Source organism: Armigeres subalbatus, chromosome 3, assembly GCF_024139115.2.
Source record: "Armigeres subalbatus isolate Guangzhou_Male chromosome 3, GZ_Asu_2, whole genome shotgun sequence".
In the NCBI taxonomy this organism is placed as follows: Eukaryota; Metazoa; Arthropoda; class Insecta; order Diptera; family Culicidae; genus Armigeres; species Armigeres subalbatus.
This window is the reverse complement of record NC_085141.1, coordinates 204,237,560-204,260,954: the sequence shown is the minus strand read 5'-3', so window position 1 is coordinate 204,260,954 and position 23,395 is coordinate 204,237,560. Positions and strand designations below refer to the sequence as shown.

The 23,395-nt window shown below is 38.6% G+C and overlaps 2 protein-coding genes across 8 annotated transcripts in view; both read right to left on the bottom strand.

Annotated features, from left to right (window-relative positions):
* LOC134227021 (small ribosomal subunit protein uS9m) overlaps window positions 1-23,395 on the bottom strand; it is an 82,632-nt gene that overhangs the window by 6,814 nt on the left and 52,423 nt on the right. The window lies entirely within an intron of this gene.
* Window positions 14,132-23,395, bottom strand: part of LOC134227005 (transient receptor potential channel pyrexia-like) — a 32,728-nt gene continuing 23,464 nt past the window's right edge. For all 7 annotated transcript variants that reach the window (XM_062708168.1, XM_062708167.1, XM_062708174.1 and 4 more), the window contains exon 3: window positions 14,132-17,560. In XM_062708168.1, coding sequence (XP_062564152.1) covers window positions 14,698-17,560 — 2,863 coding nt within the window. In that variant the 3' untranslated portion in view covers window positions 14,132-14,697. The remainder of the gene's footprint in view (window positions 17,561-23,395) is intronic.

Below are 23,395 nucleotides of genomic sequence, written 5' to 3'. Positions count from 1 at the left end.
CAATAGCTTTCGATTAAGTTGCACGTTACTTTAATAAAAATCAATCAGCTGTTACTAACGCACAGTTCATTATACTTTAAAATTGTTTTCTTAGGAGCACTGAACTGAGAATATTTTGTGGAGATAGAATTAGATCATGCTTGATGTGTTTTCGATTCACAATACCAGCAGTTACTGTATGGCTGCGCGTACTGAGTGATGCTAAATAAATAAAAATAACAATTTTTAATCCTTTTTCCTTGGAATGCTAAGAATTTTAGAATCATCTGGTAATGACTGACGGGTGAAGGGTGTCCACGCTATTTCTTTTTAACAAATTTAAAAGACATTAAGAAACATCAAATATATTTCTATTAGTTGTACATTCTAGATTAAAAATATATAATAGTTTAGCCGAGTAGAATAATAAAAAAAAAATTTCAAGTGCAAATAAAACATCTACGCCACGTTCTTGATATGACAACAAAATATCTTCAAACAAATGTTTCTTGAACGAAATATAAAAAAAAACAACGCTCTGGATTACACACGTTTAAAGTACAGAAAATATGCAAGGATCAGTCGAATACAGTTGCTCAAACACGTGCACGAATGCTGACGAAACCTGAAGCACTGAATCTTCCGAAAACTCCCAAGTAGCAATCAAAGTAGTAAGCCGTTATGAATCGGGAATTGCGTAACCATCCTAAAATAGGTAAAAACGATAAACAATTGTAGAAATCTAATTGGGAAGGTTTTTTGATCACCATACATGACTCAATCATAATTGAAATTTGTTTGAGACTCTGCAATCTGCATACCCATTTTACACTATTTCGATAAAACAACAACAAAAAACTTTGGGATTGTATACAAGACACGACTGCTCGACGTAAACTACGTAAAACCAAATATAGTACACTGAACCAATTATTCCGCTCTATATAGAAGAAAAGGAACTATCCCACCGACACTACTACCCAGCTTTAGCAACATCTCCCACTTCGGAGGGAGTAGGGACCCCACTGTCTAGCAGCTGGGGCATTCCATTCATACACCCCAGTTCAATAATTGATAATACTCTAAAAGTAGGCAATTACCAAGGATAGGAACGCGCTGCATAGGGGATGCATGATGCATGAAAGAATTAAAATTCAATAGTTTAGCTTTGATACTCAAAAGTTTCAATAGTACTGACAAATTGGTGGAGAGTTTGCGAATCGATTAATATATAAATCTTTCAAATCCATTGAAAGATGAAGGACCTATTAATGTTACAAATCTTGCATGATTTCGTGAGGGTCTCCAATTTTGAAATTTTCATTTTACACCCTGTATCCGAGTCTTCCCCTTAGACGTAGTTTACGTAAAAAAACTGTTTTTGACGACATTGGCACCGAATTTTTCGATTTCTTCGATACAAATCAATAGTTTTTGGAAAAAATCAACACCTTGGGGCACTTTCAGTGCGAAAACTGTAAGCAGTACTTCATAATTGCTATTTCAAGTGCGTGCACATATGTAGTTATTCAAACAAGTTCATGGCTGTTGGATTCTCGGCAATCGTAAAATTTCGAATTTTAAGTTTGTAGGCATCATAAAAACACATTTTTTTAAATCAGTTTATAAAATACTCAAACGTTATTAATCAATGTTTATTGATACTTATGTCAAAAGCAGGTCATCATGGTATTTCATGGACAAATCAGTAGAATTTGAAGGAGTTTCACTATTCTACAAAGGAATGCAGTAATGAATAACAGTATGAACAGATGTCGCAATAAGCGAGCGGCCAGTTAAAAGAACAGCATTGTTGAAATCGCTCTCACCAGGGCAGACAAAATAACAGCGATTTCAACCTGCTAATTATGCTTTTCGGCTTATGAGAACAGTTCTATCGATCGGTGGCTTGTTCGGATATTCATACGAAAGCCGCGTTAGATGAAGCGTCTTTGCAAGTCTTGTCTCAGATTTTATACACATAGGAACTGTTGAACATTGCATTCGATTGTTATATAATTTAATTGTCTAGAATGAGGTTTTTATCCAAGTAATATAAGTAAAATCAAAGACAGAATTTTTTGCACAGGGTGTAGGACAACACTGCTCCCCACTCGTTAAGACGTCGAATATAAAAAAGTTTGAAGTAAAATCGATAATAAAGTAATGTAAATTAGTGTAAATAGATTGTTTTAAACTAAGCAAAAGGACTTATTTTATCCAGTATCCGATTTCCGTGGTTTGATTTCTTGGAGACTCCTGTTGGTCCGCCTATGTTGAGGTTTTAATTACAATCCACTCATGAACAGGATCCATTTACATTTTCCTAAGGCTTATAAACGACTCCCTGATTAATTTATAATAGTCTATAATGAACTGTTTCTCTTCTTAGTTTTCAGGATAGCAATTCGAATCAGTACGAAACAAATATAAAGTGCTAAGTGCTCGCAAACAAACGTGCATATCTAGAGTGCAATTTTGTTATTGTTAATAGGGTGCCTTTAACGCACAGAATTTAAGCCAACATGGTTCACTTCAAAGGATCATGTTTCTATCTTTCCTATATGGATATTCAAATGAATCTTTTCAAAATGGTTATAGGTACATAAGCACTGCATTGCTACCCGTCTAGCAGAATTTACTAAAATAGCATGCAACTTACTATGTTGCAGAATTATGAGGGTCAATGCTAAAATACCGGTGCGTGACTTATGTTGAATTATTTATTTGTTTGTTCAGAAGTACTGGCTACGACGTGCTTTCCATGGACAATCGAAACGTGTCACTATGCTGCTCCATAACCATTCTTAGCGCTTCTGTTCCTTTCAATCGTTGTAAATAATGTCATCAGAAACATTCCGTCGCAGCACTTCTCTGTAGCGTGAAGGCTAATAGATAATCCAAATATCCCTAATGGTTCGCATAATAAAAGTTGAAAATTATGTTTGCATCAGAAAGCATACAATATTATTCATCTGATTGAGTATATTTTAAAAATTATTTATTTATTTACTTCATCTAGCATGAAGCCTGGCAAGGAAAAACCTGTTTGAGCTGCCATAATATGATTAAGCTTTTTCAAATAGGTATAGGCATCTTCGTATAATTTTAAAACTACAAGGGGACAATCCTATAATTGACTGTACAAACTGTAGACATATGACCGCGTAGATTCAATTAGAACCAGTCACTTCTAACAATGCGATCAATTTCAAATTTACAACACTGGCTACATATCATAATGATCTACGTACAATAGATTTAAAAGTGGTCGCAGTGGCACATCCGAACAGGAGAAAAAAAAATCATGTTGCTCTTCATATTGGGGGTTAAGTGAGCATATTTTATTTATACATTTCTCGTATTATTTTCCATGCTACTATTTTATATCATGAAATAATTATTTAAAAGCGAGATTATGGCCAAATTCTGTGCGCTTTTCCAAAATGCTAGTTTGATGTAATTTCGGTTCGGCACTGTGGCACTATAGCTATGAAAACTTTAAATTAGTAGTTCTAAACCAAAATATAATTTCTATTGTTTATTTTACTTATTATGAATTGAATTTATTTAATTTATTTATTTATTTCGTCAACCGACGTAGACTAATACATTTATAGTATACCGTGACATGCCCTATTACCGTGGGGTTAAGGACGTGTTCACAATAAATTCGCTATATAAAATTTAATATGTAACAATCACCCTTGAAAATTATGTCGCTTCAATCAATATTAAATACATTTGAAGGGAAAAATATGTTTTGTACTTCAACTCGTAAAAAAATGAAGGAAATAGTGTTCGACATTTGACTTATGAATATGCCTAATACCGTGTACATTCCGAAGAAGATTCCAAATATTGCGCACAAAATTGCCTAATACCGTGCCCTATCAAACAAGCTCAAATGATGAACTTAATAGCACATTTACAATAAAATATGTAAATATTTAAATCATATACAATTTTCAATTGAATTATTAGGTCATACTAAAAAAAACCTCATAAAAAATTACTATTTTACAGAAAAAGAATCATTTCCTTGGGAAGTTAGCAACTTTTGAATATTGACGGTTTACAAGCTTTTATTGGTTTTTCAAATAATTTACTTCACATTTATTTAGATTTTAGATAGATGATATCCAATCCAGTGTCTAAGTAGATTAAAAGACAATTGGAGGATTTGTATCCAGATGAAAAATACTCTTCTTACATTTGTAAAAGAAACTGTTCAGGATAAATATTTGTGTGAATAGTCTGTGGTAAATATCGCATATGCATATTATATTTATATAAATTTATATCATATTCGTATGTGCTGAACAACACAATAAAGACGATTTGCATGTTCATTAGATGTATAACATCTTCAAGTCTTCCAACATAAGTTTCTCTTTGGGGAAGTACTGGAATAATACATATCGCAAAATGTATTTCATCTGGATGATGCTCCCCTTGTTATCCTACGCATAAAATGTCGTAGATATCTAACATGAATGTTTCAATACCTATACGATATTTTATAGTAGTCTATGTATCCAATGTGATGGTTACGTTTTATTTTTCTGAGTATCAACTTCACGGTATAGCCGAGTCACGGTATTAGGCACTACTGGCGAAGAAGATGCCCTAATACCGCGACAATTGTTTTGATCAATAAAAATGCAAAAACAAGAATATTAAATACCGTTTTAGTACCCAGCTCATAATTTATAGCTGTAAAAATGGGCTCAATAAGATATTGGAAGTAAATATCATTAAAACATTAAGTTACAAGACTTGGAATTATAACTTTAATTTTTAACGTTTTGCTAAGCGAATGAAAATTTTGGCTGGTCGAGCCATACATTTTCACATTTATTTTTTAGCGACTAATTTACGTCACAAATACCCACAATAATAATTTGCTACCATTTTCTGCTATATATTTGTGCATTTCACCAAATAATGTGATGTGTATGACAGACAGTACCTCTATATTTATCAATTTGGATAAAATCCACGGTATTAGGCAATGCGCGGAATTAGGGCAGGTCACGGTACATGTTTTTTCTTAATGCTATAAATACGTTATTATATGTAATCAAGGATGTTAACGATCATTCAGTAATTTGCGTTCAATCATTTAGTAGTTTGTCAATAACACATTCCAGAAGCTGAATTTCAAAATATGTTGTATGGTGGACTTCTAGTGCGAAGGTTTCTCTACAACTCTGCCTAATGGTTCGTTGTTTGAATTCCACTAGTAACGGAGTTATAGCTATAGTTTCAGTAACTTAGACTAAATGATAACAAAATTCCAATCATTTAGTTTGAGTTACTGCAACTAGCGCTCTAACTCCGTTAATAGTTGAATTCTAATAACGAACCATTAGGCAAAGTTGTAGAAAAACCTTCGCACTAGAAGTCCACCATACAACCTATTTTGAAATTCAGTCTCTGGAATGTGTTATTGACAAACTACTAAATGATCGAACGCAAATTACTGAATGATCGTTAACATCCTTGTATGTAATATATAAAAATAAAAATAGATTGGGTAAGTGTATAATTTTACAATGTAATTTTTAGATGTGTATATGAAGCGATACTGGTTGATGTTATTATGTTTTTACCCTTCTTACACCCTAAGAAGGGTATAAAGATCGCTTGAAAAACCGACTTTTTATCCGAGGCTCGGAGACCCAAGTCATATATACCAATCAACTCAGCTCGACGAACTGAGCACATGTATGTATGTGTGTGTGTGTGTGTGCGTGTGTGCGTGTGTGCGTTACAAAAATCTCACATCAAGATCTCAGCCGTCCGTGGACCGATTTGCACGATTTTAACACTAAACGAAAGCTATGACTTTGTCATTGTACGAGTTCAATTTTTTGCAATCGGACATTTGGTTCCAGAGATATGTGAGAAATACGAACATGAAGTGCATTTTCAGAAAACTAACAAAATAATGTCACATGAATATCTCAGCCGTCTGTAAACCAATTTGCATGATTTTATCTTTAAACGAAAGCTATGACTTTGCCATTGAACCCATTGTATTTTGTTTTGCAATTAGACATTGGGGTCCGGAGATATCTCGGAAATACGAACATAAAGCATTAGACGTATCAACTTCACACATCGGTAAAATATGTCCCATCAAGATCGCAGTCGTCCTTGGACCGATTTATGCGATTTTATCTTTAAACGAAAGCTATGTTTTTGTCATTGGACCCATTCATTTTTTCTGCAATTGGAAATTCGGTTTCAGAGATATCTGTGAAATACGAATATGAGACATATTTTCAGACTACTAATGAAGAATTGTCACACCAATATCTCAGCCGTCTATGACCCGATTTGAACTCTTTTGGGCTTAAACAGAAGCTGTAATATTGCCATTTAAGGCGGCAAATCAAATCTGCAGTCTTTTTGTATTTTTTAAAAATTGTAAAATTTCCGGAAATATCCCTTTTTACCCTTCTTACACCCTAAGAAGGGTATAAAGATCGCTTGAAAAACCGACTTTTTATCCGAGGCTCGGATACCCAAGTCATATATACCAATCAACTCAGCTCTACGAACTGAGCACATGTATGTATGTGTGTGTGCGTGTGTGCGTATGTGTGTGCGTTACAAAAATCTCACATCAAGATCTCAGCCGTCCGTGGACCGATTTGTACGATTTTAACACTAAACGAAAGCTATGACTTTGTCATTGTACGAGTTCAATTTTTTTTGCAATCGGACATTTGGTTCCAGAGATATGTGAGAAATACGAACATGAAGTGCATTTTCAGAAAACTAACAAAATAATGTCACATGAATATCTCAGCCGTCTGTAAACCAATTTGCATGATTTTATCTTTAAACGAAAGCTATGACTTTACCATTGAACCCATTGTATTTTGTTTTTGCAATTAGACATTGGGTTCCGGAGATATCTCTGAAATACGAACATAAAGCATTAGACGTATCAACTTCACACATTGGTAAAATATGTCCCATCAAGATCTCAGTCGTCCTTGGACCGATTTATGCGATTTTATCTTTAAACGAAAGCTATGTTTTTGTCATTGGACCCATTCATTTTTTTCTGCAATTGGAAATTCGGTTTCAGAGATATCTGTGAAATACGAATATGAGACATATTTTCAGACTACTAATGAAGAATTGTCACACCAATATCTCAGCCGTCTATGACCCGATTTGAACTCTTTTGGGCTTAAACAGAAGCTGTAATATTGCCATTTAAGGCGGCAAATCAAATCTGCAGTCTTTTTGTATTTTTTAAAAATTGTAAAATTTCCGGAAATATCCCTTTTTACCCTTCTTACACCCTAAGAAGGGTATAAAGATCGCTTGAAAAACCGACTTTTAATCCGAGGCTCGGAGACCCAAGTCGTATATACCAATCAACACAGCTCGACGAACTGAGCACATGTATGTATGTGTGTGTGTGTGTGCGTGTGTGCGTGTGTGCGTGTGTGTGCGTGTTACAAAATGTCACATCAAGATCTCAGCCGTCCGTGGACCGATTTGTACGATTTTAACACTAAACGAAAGCTATGACTTTGTCATTGTACGAGTTCATTTTTTTTTGCAATCGGACATTTGGTTCCAGAGATATGTGAGAAATACGAACATGAAGTGCATTTTCAGAAAACTAACAAAATAATGTCACATGAATATCTCAGCCGTCTGTAAACCAATTTGCATGATTTTATCTTTAAACGAAAGCTATGACTTTGCCATTGAACCCATTGTATTTTGTTTTTGCAATTAGACATTGGGTTCCGGAGATATCTCTGAAATACGAACATAAAGCATTAGACGTATCAACTTCACACATTGGTAAAATATGTCCCATCAAGATCTCAGTCGTCCTTGGACCGATTTATGCGATTTTATCTTTAAACGAAAGCTATGTTTTTGTCATTGGACCCATTCCTTTTTTCTGCAATTGGACATTCGGTTTCAGCGATATCTGCGAAATACGAATATGAGACATATTTTCAGACTACTAATGAAGAATTGTCACACCAATATCTCAGCCGTCAATGACCCGATTTGAACTCTTTTGGGCTTAAACAGAAGCTGTAATATTGCCATTTAAGGCGGCAAATCAAATCTGCAGTCTTTTTGTATTTTTTAAAATTGTAAAATTTCCGGAAATATCCCTTTACCCTTCTTACACCCTAAGAAGGGTATTAAGATCACTTGAAAAATCGACTTTTTATCCGAGACTCGGAGACCCAAGTCATATATACCAATCAACTCAGCTCGACGAACTGATCACATGTATGTATGTGTGTGTGTGTGTGTGCGTGTGTGCGTGTGTGCGTATGTGTGTGCGTTACAAAAATCTCACATCAAGATCTCAGCCGTTCGTGTACCGATTTGCACGATTTTAACACTAAACGAAAGCTATGACTTTGTCATTGTACGAGTTCAATTTTTTTGCAATCGGACATTTGGTTCCAGAGATATGTGAGAAATACGAACATGAAGTGCATTTTCAGAAAACTAACAAAATAATGTCACATGAATATCTCAGCCGTCTGTAAACCAATTTGCATGATTTTATCTTTTAAACGAAAGCTATGACTTTGCCATTGAACCCATTGTATTTTGTTTTGCAATTAGACATTGGGTTCCGGAGATATCTCTGAAATGCGAACATAAAGCATTAGACGTATCAACTTCACACATTGGAAAAATATGTCCCATCAAGATCTCAGTCGTCCTTGGACCGATTTATGCGATTTTATCTTTAAACGAAAGCTATGTTTTTGTCATTGGACCCATTCATTTTTTTCCTGCAATTGGAAATTCGGTTTCAGAGATATCTGTGAAATACGAATATGAGACATATTTTCAGACTACTAATGAAGAATTGTCACACCAATATCTCAGCCGTCTATGACCCGATTTGAACTCTTTTGGGCTTAAACAGAAGCTGTAATATTGCCATTTAAGGCGGCAAATCAAATCTGCAGTCTTTTTGTATTTTTTTAAATTGTAAAATTTCCGGAAATATCCTTTTTTATTTTGAAATCGTTAAAAGCATGATAATATCAGTTATTTTACATTCAATTGAAAGTCATATGCATAGAAATTGTAATATGCACTGGGCACATACAACCATTCAAAAGTGTAAGAAGGGTTGCGTTCACTGTAGGTGGATTAAGTCGGGTTTTTTTTATTTTAGGAGTGATTTGAAAAATATGTAACTATGCGGGTAAATTGGTCATGTCACCTGGTTTACCTCCGAGAAATGTTCTAACAGAGAAATGGAGACACACTAACTCAAGTTTTAACCTAAAACGGTTCGGTTGACAGTGAATAAGGATTATTTATAAACTAGATTCATACAGGATAGAATGGAATGAAGGGGATCTATACACGCTCCATACACATTTTCGCTAAAAAACATACTGCAAAGTGGAAGGATGCATATAGAAATAAATAAATATAAACATGAAAGTTATTAAATATAAACAGCCCGAATAAGGTTTTTGAAGTCCATGACAATGCAAATGTTTTCGATGTAATAATGGTATCTTCCAGAAAGTGGTCTATTTTGATTATATATACATTTTTGTAGAACATTTGTATTGACCTGAAACTGTTAGTTTCGAAAATATCGTTAAATAATGTTATTTTAGGGTCTGTCCAGAAAAAACGCCCGTATTTCAAAAATGATGATAGATGGACACTCGGTGTCTTCAGCAATAAAATTCATAATAAAGTACACTACAACTTTGCAAAAGACACCATATTTAAAAATCGTTTATTTAAAAAAGTTACATTTTGCAGCGCCATCTGTGGCAAAAATTGGAACTACAACTTTCCATCATTCGATGCGCCATATTTTTGTAAAATTTATTCCCGAAGATACCGATGCCAAAAAATAACACCCTGAAGTGATAAAAAAAAAGTTCAAGATTTTCGCCAAACGCACCACTGTGCACTGGTTTCCATGAGCGAACATAAGAACTTCTTAGTATAGAAAACTCATTGATGTCCGTTGATGTGCATAAAGCACCAATGAGTGCACGTTAGTGTTCCTGAGTCTTCATGCGTGCCAATGAGTTCCCATGAGGGCCGATGAATTCCAGTGTTAGCACATTATTGTCCTCATATGCAGTGTTGAGAAATGTACTGTAAAACACTTTTTCAAATTTCATGCACCGATCAAACCAAAACAGTTCGCCAAAAAAATGTACGCGACATTTTTTACTTTTTTTTTCTTCATCGGCAAACTGTTTCTTGCTGCTGCGTGAGAGTCTTGGGCTGACTGTCGCCTGCTTGGCGTGGCTGCTGCGGCTGCTGTGGTGTTGTTTTTTCTGTTAGGGAAGATCCATAAAGTACATCTCGCAAAAAATGGGCGATTTTCAACCCCCTCCCTACGTCACGCTTTTTTTAACAATCCCCTTAAATTTCTTGTATGGGTCGTCACGCTGCTCTGAACAACGCCCCCTTTTCCCGTAGAGGCGCGACGTACTTCGTGGATGGCCGCTTATTGCATGGAAGAATGCCTATGAAAGCCGATGAATGTTATGACGTTTATGTAACATAAAAATGAAAATTATGAACTCCCCGTATACCTATGAGTGCACTCTCGGGAAGTCAGGGCACTATGGCAGTCCTCCGCAATTGTGAATGAGATACATAGAGTACTATCGGTATGAAAGTTAGAAAATCTATGGCATGAGCATGAGCATGAGCATGATTGACCGCCCACGGTTGCTGCTCCGTTATTGTCAGGTCAGCTGTAATTACACAGGGAACCAACAGATGAAGTTTGGGACTAACATTATCTTCAATGTGTAAGAACTGGTGACCCAAAATCAAGCAATACCAGCGCCGGCCGTGTCCGAATGCAGGTCAATTGAGGAATGGGTAGGATAATGTTGACATGATTCTCGCTTTGATAGAAGCCGACGAGTCATCTGCACTTCCACGAGAAATCACTGGGATGTTGGATATATGGGGTAGGAATTGTGGCAGGGTTCGTTTTGGTAAACGGTATGCCGTGTATGCGTGTAGTTTGATTGATTTTAATACATTCGAACGAACACTTATTATTTTAAATATCTACCGCACTAAGCAGAAATTTTTTTTTTTATGATCGGCCGATCGTTCTGCTTATTGAATAAAACACGACCGGAATCGATATAAATCTATACTTTCTGATTAGGTTACACAAAGCAGAACAAAATTTCGATGCCCGGCCGATCGTTCTGCTTACTGAAAAAACACGACCGCACTCGATACAAATTTTTACTTTCTCGCATTCGTCAGCATATTTCTGAAATAGGAAATAGAAACACGACCGCACTCGATACAAATTTTTAATTTCTGATTAATTTACTCACCCGCACAAAGCAAAACAAATTTTCGATGACCAGCCGATCGTTCTGCTTACTAAAAACAACACGACCGCACTCGATACAAACTTTTAATTTCTGATTGATTTGCTCACCCGCACAAAGCAGAACAAAATTTCGATGACCGGCTGATCGTTCTGCTTATTAAAGAAAACACGACCGGACACAATACAAATGTTTACCTTGTGATTAATTTACTCCCTCGCACAAAGTAGAACAGAACTTTGATGCCCAGCCGATCGTTCTGCTTACTGAAAAACACGACCGCACTCGATACAAATTTTTACTTTGCATTCGTCAGCATATTTCTGAAATAGGATTAATGATAATTGTTTTATTTCTAGACCAACATTCGAAAAGGGTGCAACAGCCAAAACTCCCTCCGATTCCTCGCATGAATATACAGCTATATATTATCAGTTCAGCAGAAAACCGAACTAGCCGCCAGCGAAGTTGGATTCCTCCCACAATCCACACGCCAAACCCAACCTCGGAAGTGGTGCGCTGTATAGCGCATCACCAAATGAAAACAGCGCACCACTCCCGAAGCCAGGTCCAGCGTACGGACTGTGAGAAAAATCCAACCCCGCCAATCGCCCACCTCGGCCCCCTACCGAACCGACAATACGTGTACGAAGAATCAGCAGGAACAAACCCCGGCTGCTACGCCCCCTCCAAATGTTAGTCTAGATTTAAAGTTGACTTTGTTGTATAATATTGTGCCAGATCCAGCATATAATGTGTCTAAAAGATATTAATTAAGGGAATATTTTTCATTTCAATACCTGCATTTCCAAACTCTCTTATTAGGTATAAAGAATATAGAAAACTAAATAAAGACATAAAAATACAAAAAAAAAATAAATATGTACGAAAATGTGGAGGTATGAAAAGACAGAATTACGAGAATATGAAAATACAAAAATAAGAAAATAATGAAATACCGTTTTGACTCAAATCCCGAACATGACTTACACTCCGAACACTGGCGTTTTAGCGCCCTAAAACTAAAACTTTTATTGGTTTACATTACAGATTACAAATGAACTCGACTTCCTGTGGAGAAAATTAAACGAATTAGGCCAAGATTTAGGCCAAAATAGCGATTTAAAAGCGAATTTTCGGAATATAAAATTTACATTTTCTTAATTTTGCACTCATCCTAAATGTTTAACGCATATTCATTATCACGTGATATTTCACGATCACGTTGCAAAGATTTTGGTGGCAAATCTAAGTCAAACGCTTAAAAATACGAGCAAAAAAAATCGTGTAAAAACAGAATCCCGTGTACAACATTATACCACAAACAATCACACTATTGAAAACCGCTGGGGTTAGGAAATTGATCTGTTTCGCAGCCTTTTTAATACTCAAACAACATCTTTTCAGCAATTATCTGGATTCCATAATGTCCATAATTTTCGTTCTTTATTTGATGGTCTTTGCCTTCGTATTAAGAACGCAATAGGAAGAGACAAACCTTATTTTAGTTATCCTACCCTACCAAGCTAGAATTGAAAAAATGGCAGTGCTTCCAATTTGGCTGCGGATGATCTTCACCTCCGATGCCGATAACGCTGGCCATTTCTCCAACTGACCAGAGAGTCAGCATTATGTACGGCTGCAGCAGCACTGTCAGCGGTTACAGCAAAGATCAATGTTAATATTCTCGAAACCCTTCACACTGTATCATATACAAATTTGGAGGCTGTCATAATGAGGGGGATGAGCAATTCCTTTATAAGCAGTACATTTATCTAGGGAGTTGGCAATTCCTCTCTCCCAACCCACATACTTTCAATTGAATGCCCTTGATATTGCCAACATTTAAGTAGTTTATAATAATTACAGATGTTTTACTTACTGTTTTACAATAATACTTTCAAAAGATAATAAAGGTACATGGATAGATCTCACCAGGAATTTCCAGAATCTTCAGAATTTTCCGCATTTTGACGGCAAGTTTTTTTTCGCTACAATGCATAATCTTTCTGTTCACTCAACACTATGTCAACAGATCACATAAAAACACCTAGAAAACTATCCTTAACATCACAAATTCTGCACAGATGCATCAAAACATTACGACCAGCCGAATAATATTATTTCGCCGATGATACGCAGATGCAAAATTTTGACACGATTTTTTTTGCAACCTCTCGTGGCGCTTACTACGATCGAACCTCTGAAAGTTAGAAAATCTATGGCACTGATTTACGCTTAAGACCATGATAATAAAAGAAGGAAGTTGAATAATGTTCAAAAGTTTATTAAATAATAATATATAGGGGAACTGTTCCGTTTTCCATCTCACTGAACATATATTCATCTCATCGCAAAACAAAGAAGAAATATAGCACCAATCTCGTCGCTTCTTTTTGCCAACACGCGTGCTCACTACTGAAAAAAGTTACAAAAAAATGAAACAAACCAAATTCCTTTTCATTGCTTTGTTTTTGATGGGATGGAAATGGGAGCTATGGGATGAAATGCCGAACCGCCCCATATATATAAATAATATTTAATTGAAAAATGTAAACTAAACAATTGAAGTCCAAATACTGTAGAGAATGAGTTTTTGTAGATTAATTATGCTAATGTTAATGAATAAAATACGGAATGTCTATTTCCAAGAAAATGATCTACCCCAAACAATTAAATCATTAAAAAGTTTTTTTTTTATTTCCAGTTAGACGATTTATCATGAACAAAAAAATATGCGTGAGAATGTGACAAAATTGTCGGTAATCGGATAAAGCAGAACAAAAAAATTAAAAAGAAATGATTTTATTAGGTATATACATATAAAATACTTTATTTAATAACAAATATGGTCAATGTTTTGCCTAACAAAGTCAATCAGTAAATCATATTTACTTCTAGAATTAAGAAAAACTACAACATTTTTCTAAGTATATCACAAGACCTCAATGACCAGACGTCTTCTAGTCCCCTTCACATCATTTGTGTATTCTATACACTGTCACAACTTTCGATAACTCATAAATAAAGCAAACGGTACCAAACATTAATACGCAATTATGATATTTTCTATTTATTTCTAATCGTTCTAGCACCATACTGTGTATTGAGTGTAAAATGAAAGAAAAATAAAAATGACCTCCATAATTTTGATAATGTTGTTGCGGGCAATCAGACGAACCTAATACAGTCTCGTCCCAGACGACACAAACCTGGTAAATAGTGCTGTCTTTATCTTATCGTAATTAAAACATCTCTTTTCATTTACACATTCATATGCTGACAACTGCATCAGCCGACGGTAGCAAACGATGAATAATGAAGTCAGGCGTAGATCACAGCCACAGCCCCGCATCTATTCATGATTTTTAATTCTAATACTCTTTTCCGTTGCGGATCTCTGTTTCACTGACAGTAAGTCTAGCAATTGTTCTAGCACGTGCTGGTTCTGTAGCAAAGTCGCCTTCAGGTCGCAAATTTCGTTTTTCAATAGCTCGATTTTTTCAGCGTTCTCATCGATTTTAGTCGTCAACGTACAGATGCTGGCCGTTTCGAAGCCACAATCAGAATCGGCGGATCGGTCCATCGCCATGGCACTTGTGCTGGTGGATGACTCAAATTTATTTTTAAAATTGAAGAACGTCGCGGTTGAGTTTCGGTTCGATATGGTGTGCCCGAGGTGCTTCCGATGTTTGGCGACCTCGTAAGCGGCCATCATGATATCCCTGGGAAGTCGTTTCTCGCCTGGGTTCAACGGTTTCACGCTGAGCACCACCCGATAAGCTTGGGGTGACACTAAAGCAGTGTAGTGGAGCAAACTTCGTAACCAATTTGGTAGCCATCCATTGAAAAGAGCCGACTCTATGTACGAAATCAGTTTGGTTTGCCTAACGAGCTTGGATAGGCCGGCTGTTTTTTTAAGACCCTGAATGTCATGAACAGCAATTCCAATTAGTAGGTTCATCAAAATAACCGTCACAAACAGGAGAAACAGGACGAACGTTATCTGCGCACTTATTTCGAGTAAAAAAGGCGGATCTTTACCGTCTGGATCATTAATCAGCAAATCCAAATCCTGCTCTCCTGTCATCATCACCAGAACTGTGATGAATCCCATAAACGGATTTGCAAATGATGATGAGGACGGAAAAATTACACAAAAACTAATTGTAAAGCCAATCAGCATGCATGAATAAGCCATAAACAGTTTTGCAAATTCAACCTGCACTTTTCGATACATGGCGACATATGCCCCGAACACTGGCAATTGACCGATCATCAGCATCAGATTGGTCCAGCCGAGAAGCACAGCGAAGGCACCGATGTGATTCTGCCAAGTATACGTTCGCTTTGTGTAGATGTACGAAATAACAAAAACGCTGACAATAATGAACCATTCAATAGCATTTTCCGCCTGTGTGACGTAGTGGCGAAAAGATGTATATCCGGTGATGCCATATATTTTCCGACAGATTTCGACTATGGTGATAGCGACGAGAACCATCCACTGCATCTCCATGACAAACGGATTATTGCGAAGCATATCACCCAAAATTGATTGTTTCTGGCATAGTTCCTGCTCTTGAATAGTCTCTATCATGTCTTTACTTCCATTGTAGCAATTGTGTGCCAGAGCAGTTAGCACATAGAGTGTCAGGAATAGCACAAATGTGAAACAAAATAGCAGTCGGGCAATATAGTACTTTCTTATTTTTCCCCATTTGATGTAGAGGAACGCGGAGCATAGCGGGTGCTGCAAAATTTCCTTCTGACCTTCATCAACGAAGGTGTTTAGATAACTAATTTCACGAGGATGGCAATGTTGGAGAATGCTCCTAAAATCTAATTCGAGTTCAATCTCTCGATTGGACGAGTCTTGTGAATGAATCAGCGTAATCGCAGCATCCAATTTGTGATTAATCATTGCCATAGAGGCGGGAGTTTTTCTCGTTATAACATTCAAAGCGGATGTGCCTTTTTTCGATTTAGTGGTTACGTCGGCTCCATGAAACAGCAACATTTCTACACAATGAGCCAATCCATCTAGTGCAGCTAAATGCAGTGCCGTGAAGCCGTATACATCTTTCTGGTTCACATTGGCACCCCATGATATCAAAATCTCCAAGATATCAAATGCTGCATCTGCTTTGCCTACCGCCGCATGCAAAGGAGTTCGTTTATCAGCATCCTCAGCGTTAGGATCGGCATTGCCCACCCTCAAAATTGTTTCCACACATTCTACACTTGCTGCTCGTGCTGCCAAATGTAATGGCGTGAATCCTCGGTGGTTTTTAGCTTTTGCATCGGCACCTTTCGACAAGAGTAAAGTTACGCACTCTAAATTGCCTTCATCGGCCGCTAGATGTAACGCCGTCGTTTCCTTATCCCTCAACTGGATCCTCATATTAGGGTCTGCTGTTGGACTTTCCAGTAATGCCTGCAAACATTGAGTGTGGCCCAAATCGGAGGCCAAATGGATCGGATTGCTACCATTTTTGTCCAACAGATTTACATCCATGCCCTCAGCGATAAACAATCGCACACAGTCCAAAGCATTTGATCGTACGGCACAATGAAGCAGAGATTCCTCACAGTTATGTTTGCTAGTAGGGATGTCTAAATAAGCACCGTTGTTGATCAACATTTTCGCTGTCTCTACTGAATTACCAAACGCAGCACAATGCAACGGAGTAAACCATTTTGGCTGCACATTAACCTCAACGCCCTTTTTGATAAGAAAATCTGTACAATCTACACAACCACTGAACGTGCTCATGTGCAACGCCGTCAAACCATTGGAATCAAAATACATGAGCTCGGCTCCACAATCAATTAACCCTTCCAGCAGATTGAGACGATTCAAATACGCCGCCCACAGGAAGCTGATATTTTTCTCCACCGTAGAGGCCCCTTCGTACACTTCCCGAATGTTGCCGGCGTTGGTGATGCCATGTTCAATATCCTCTAGCAAAATAGTCTTCCCGCCGGAAGCTCGCAGTTGGTCCATGAGCGAAACTCGAATCGTTTCGCTGCAGATCTGCGTTGCGCCATCCACACTCGGCTCCTCATAACTATCGTAGAGATTGGGTGCACTTTCTGCCGGTGGGGATGGTCCCACCTGCATGTACTCGAAATCAGCTCCCGGATGGGTGCCACCCGCCAAAGCCTCCGGATCATTTCGCCAACGCACGTTTCCATTCGGCGTCAACGTTTTGAACCTGGTTGGCGAAAACATAAGATGTGGTTGGTCCCGATGTCCTATATTTGAGAGAGCCATCACAAAATAGAGCTAAGAAATATATGGCAGTCTGTGAATTATTAACGTCTTGATAATATTTGGCAACATTAGGATCCACTTAGGTTTGAAGAAGTTTAAAAAAAAGTGAAAACTAAAATGACAAGGACCAGTGCGGTGAAATCGATCATTTGAAAAAAATCATGTTGAAGGAAAGCTTTACGCTTGAGTGTTTCAGATGAATTGACCTCTCCCGCCAATTTTTTTTATTCGCTCAATCGATTCTTTGGCTACCCATACTTTTTGAAGTGCTGTTTTTTGAGATAGGCCCGATTTTGAACGGCCGTTTTGTTTTCGATTTTAAAAATAGAGGCTTCAAAAAATATGGGTTCTTTGGGAAAGTTGACCTTAAATAAGCCAAATAATCGACTGACACAATAAAACGAGATACAATTTTTGACGGGAAAGGTCAATTGCTCAGACAGAATTTAGAAAGGATCGAAACAAGTGGCGCCAAAGTGAGATCGACGTTCCGTGTTAACAATTTTCCAATCCATAGTGTTCACGATCGAAATACAAGAACTCAAAAAGTATTGACTTCGGATATCGATTTGCTCATATCGGATATCGGTTTGCTCACTAATAGTAAATAAATAATGTTATAACAAAAGGCTGTTACAAACAAATTTGGCGAATATAACTAATTTTAAAGATTTTTCACATTTTTCGTTTTTTCTACAAAATTGTTAAACAAGCAAAAGCACATGTTTTAGTTAAACATTGCAACTTTCCATTTCTTATAAAACCAAAGTTATTCGAATATTATTGTCTTTCGTGAGCTTACATGTTTTAATACAGAAATCGAGAAGACTCTTGTTGACAAAATTTTTCAATGTTAGCAGAAAAAAGAAATGAACGAAAGGGAGTAATTACAAATGGAAATACCTCTTACAATATGGATAATTTACAGATAAGTTTTGATGTATGTTAGATGGAAAGTTACAATGTTCTGAAAAACACATGTAGGGTAAAACGACCTATTATAGAGGGGTTAAGCACCGTGTCAAAACAAAATTAATTTCAAAAATTCACTAAAAAACACCTGTTGGTCTTTTTCCACATTGCTGTAGTCGAATAGGATGCTCGTTAACTATAGTTTCGTAAATTATGCTGAACTTATATTGTTTTGTTTTTATCATAATAAAAACAAACTATCGCAATAATAGGACGCGGTTGCCTATCGTTGCTATTTTTTGAAGGTCCGTCCTATTGTTGCGGTATTTCATGTAATTCTTACAGAGATCGATACCACAACAATAGGACCTTAGCACTACCGCAATAATAGGCTCAAAGGATTTTAATTTTGATATGAAAAATGTTGATTTTTTATCATTTTGAACGGAATTTTGCCAAACAAAAGCTGTTATAGTCGTTAGACAGTAGACTGGCCCAGCTTAGTATGAGGAGATGTCGAATTCCACGGGGCACCCCCCAGGATTGTGTCTTTTGGTGAGAAAATCAATCTCTCAAAATTTCAGCTCAAACGCTTGTTGCATAAGCTGGCGCAAATGATTTGAAGTTTGTATGGGGATTCAAGCCAAAATATATAGGCAAATACACCTCCGTCACTCATTCGTTCTGGAAATTGGTTCTGATTGCTCGATTGAGCTCAGAATTGCAAAAAGGGCAGTTGGTATATTACAGAACAATTTCACTGAACATTGTATGATGATTGAATGAACTTTTACTTGGCTTTCGGCTGAAGTATTAGGAGCTGGATAGTGTAATTTTGGATTTATTGAACGAATCGCATCAGCCGAAAACTATATAAAAGTTCATTTAATCCATACAAACTTCAAATCATTTGCGCCAGCTTATGCAACAAGCGATTGAGCTGAAATTTTGAGAGATTGATTTTCTCACCAAAAGACACAATCCTGGGGGTGCCCCGTGAAATTCGACAACTTTTTATTTCCTGGGCCAGTCTATTAGAGAGTTTTAGCGTATGAACAATTGTTTTAAATGTTTTATGTCCAGAATGTACTATTTTTACACTACCGCAACATTAGGACATACCACAACGATAGGAAGTTTTACCCTATTATGTCCATATTTAGATGTGAATATGTGAATTATGTGGAAGATTTTGATTCTAAAAATGGATTTTAGGTAACCTCTGTTGTGCAGTCCAGCAAGACATTGACTCTCTTTTACACTGGTGCACTTCGAATGGCATGCAGGTCAACATATCCGAATGCAGTGTTATTTCTTTCAACCGATTGGGCCTTGTAGATTAGTGTTTATTGAGCACTTCCACAGCTATGAACCGCGAGGTTTCTAAGGGGCCTTTCACAAATTACGTAACGCTGAAGGGGAAGGGAGGGGTCAAGCCGAGCGTTATGATCCATACAAAAAAATTAAACCTTCCATACAAAAAGTGTTACGAGGGGGGGGAGTCCAAAATCACTTGGCAAGCTTGCTGAAACTTCGAAAGTCGATGTTGGACGCCAAGCTGGAGAGGGCGGTCGGGACGGCCAAGTCTAAACCCGTGAAATCCGTGGAGTCGAGGTCTACCCAGACTGAGGTCCAAGGATTCGTGGACTCGGGCAAGGTCGATTCGACCGAGGGCGTGCCAGCGAAGACGGTGGTGCCAAAGTCTACCCAGACTGAGGCTCAAGTATTCGCGGGCGCGTCGGGGGTGACTGCTCCATCGGAGCAGACACAAAAACGGTGGAGACAGTCTCCAGGGGATGAGCTCCCTGGGGGCCGCTCCAAAACGCGGAGGGTTACTACCCCGAACAAGGGTAGTGGGGCTGGGAAGCTGAACCCCGGCCAGGTACCTCCAAAACCGGGGGAGGAAGGACCTGGAAAGGTTCGTCCACCCAGGAAAGGCGGTGGTAAGGGGTTACGGCAGGCTGAGAGCTCCCAGCCGCACCAGACCAGGGAAATAGAGGGGGATGACGCCTCCTGGACCCTGGTCAAGAACAAGAGGAAACCGAAGACGTCAAGGGCCGAAAAGAAGGCCCAGGCGAATGAGGGTAGCAAGAAGTCTAGGGTAGGCTCCAGGGGCGATGCCCTAGTCATCAAAACGGACGAGGCTAAGTACTCGGACGTCTTGAAGGCGATGAGGAGTGACATCAAGCTCGGTGAACTCGGCGCCGACGTACGTCGAATAAGACGTACCCGGATGGGCGAGATGATCCTCGAGCTGAAGCGGGGCGTCTCGCAAAAGGGCGCCGCCTTCAAGAAGTAGGCGGAGGAAGTCTACAAGCAATGGGACTGCAAAGGCCCTGACAGAAGCAAGCTCTGTCGGCGCTGCGGATTGGAGGGACATAAGGCCCAATGCTGCACGAAGCCTCCCAATTGTTTGATTTGTTCCAGCAAAGTTGTGAACAGCAAGCACCCCATGGGGGTTCGATGTGCCCGGCGTTTAAGCGTGCTGCAAAATCACAGTGCAGGTAACGCAGCTGGCTTGTTCGGCTTCGCCCGAGTGTTTGGTGTGCGCAGGTTTAGAGGAAACGGCGGAACACGTGCTGTTCGTGTGCCCACGTTTTCGCGCAATGTGTGACCACATGCTTGCCACATGTGGTCTGAACACTACCCCGGACAACCTAGTTCGGAGAATGTGTAAAGATGAAGTTGGCTGGAACGCCGTTTTATCGGCTATCGCCCAAATCCTCTCGAAGCTACACAGAAGGTTAGTGGCTAGTTCAGGCGCTAATAAGAGGTGGTCCAAGGGATCGGAGTCGGCTTCATGGGTCATACCAGTGGTCATGCTCTGTGGTCGAACTCGATCCTTTTATCGAACAAGTGGCCGCGCGAAGAACAAGATGGCATCGTCGCTTTCGCGGCGTTGGTCAACCGGGCGGGTTCCGAGCCCGAGGACGGAAAGGGGTCCTCGTAAAGGCTGGGGTAGGCGTAGGCACCGCGTCGGCAAATCCCTCTGTGTGTTGGCGAATAGACCCCGTCGCAGAGAGGTCAATTTGGGGTGCACGCGGCATCATCATTCTTGATACCAGTCGTGCAGAGGGAAGCAGGCGCGAAGTCGACCCTTCCCACCTTCCAAGGACATAGGGCGTGGTAAGGCCACCGGAAAGCCGGCAATGCACTGGCACGATACCATGGTGTTCTTCTAAAAAAGCGATTCACGATGTTCGGTGCTGCAAGGACACGCAGTTAACCTCGAGGATGCGTTGTGCACTGGCCCCCCTTTGAAGCATTACTTTCTGGTTGTACCGAAGGGACTATGGGCTTGGCGGCAATGGAAACGGTTTAGCGGATCGGGGATGCAGTCCTGCCTCCCTCGTTTGCTGTTGGAGGTGGTCCCTAACCCCGTACTTCCTGGACAACCCAGGATGTCTGTTGAGCAGATTCCCCCTCCATTGCTTAGGAAGAAAAAAAAGACATCACCTCAATTCGTCGAGCTGAGTCGATTGGTAAAAAACACTATGGGTCTCCGAGCTTTCTATCAAAAGTTCTGTTCTGGAGCAATGCTATAGCCTTTACGTATACTTAGTATACGAGAAAGGCAAAAACGTAAAAAAAATAAAAGCATCGTTCAGTATTTGGCTGATCGAGTACATCGCATGTGCTGAACTCCAGGACGTTTTGGAGACCCTGAAATAATTTACGTTTATTCAACACTTGATTTATTTATGTATTATGATCACATGGATATTTTTGGACATACATCTCAGCTTAGGACATTTTGTTTCTAGACATATTTTCTGATACATTTGAGGATATGTACTCCAGAACAGTTTGGATGGCCTAAGACATCCAAAAAAATGTTTCATTGCCTTTTTAGTTCTTCCTATATTAGTTTTTTCAAGATCCAGTGAAAAAAAAAAACAAATGTGTACGTAATTTGTAAATCTACGTAAAAAAGAGTCGTCCTAAAATGATTTAGCTAAAGAAAAACACCTACGTTAATAAAGTAGACACTCCAAATAATTTCTTAGGCCGAAAAGAAAAAAAATATTTCTTTGACACTTGAGAGTGTTCTAATCCATTAACCAAAATAAACGTTTTTACAAGATTTTAGTTTTGTATTTTTTAAAAATATTTTCCTTGAATTTTTCATTTAACTTGTTTATGATGAAGAACAATATTGAAGCGAAACTGTTAAGCTCAAAAACTAATCTAAATCAAATTATAATTCCGCAATCTGTAAATAAGATTAGATATTCTGTTGCTTCTTTATCACTAGCCTTCAGCTAGCGACTGAACCTTTAAAACGCTTTAGTTTTGTTGTACACATGATAAGTGATCTCTGTTTAGATCAGAAAACACAATCAGTTTAAATAAGTCCATCCGATATGCTACAATAGATCTAATAGCTGGTCTAAGAGACACACCCGATCAGGAATGAATAATCCGTTCGATAGATGACATCGTCCGGGTTCAATAGTTTCGATGGTCGGAAGAGTGGCACGGATAAGATCAATGAAGTATCGTCGTTTCATTAAGTATGCCGCAAGTATTAGTCCTCCACGTCGGAAGAAAGTGTTCGAGTGTCAACCGGTTGTTTCGGTACTTTGCGGTGACCCCATACCCCAACATATTTTTGGTTCTTCGAATCCACGATTGAGCCACGATTTATCTCAGACAATCGCACGCAGTGTTTAGTGCTTTTCGTTGTCGCCAAAGTAAACTCTACATGCCGTTGGCTCTCGAACACTTCGCCGCGAGTGAGCTGAGTGATAGCAAAGTTTATTTGAGCGCTGAAACGAGTGGGCATAAAAAACTGACTAATTGATTGCGCTGAAGACATTGGTGTGGAACTTCGCTGAAACATCGTTCTGGCGTGGCTTGGGTC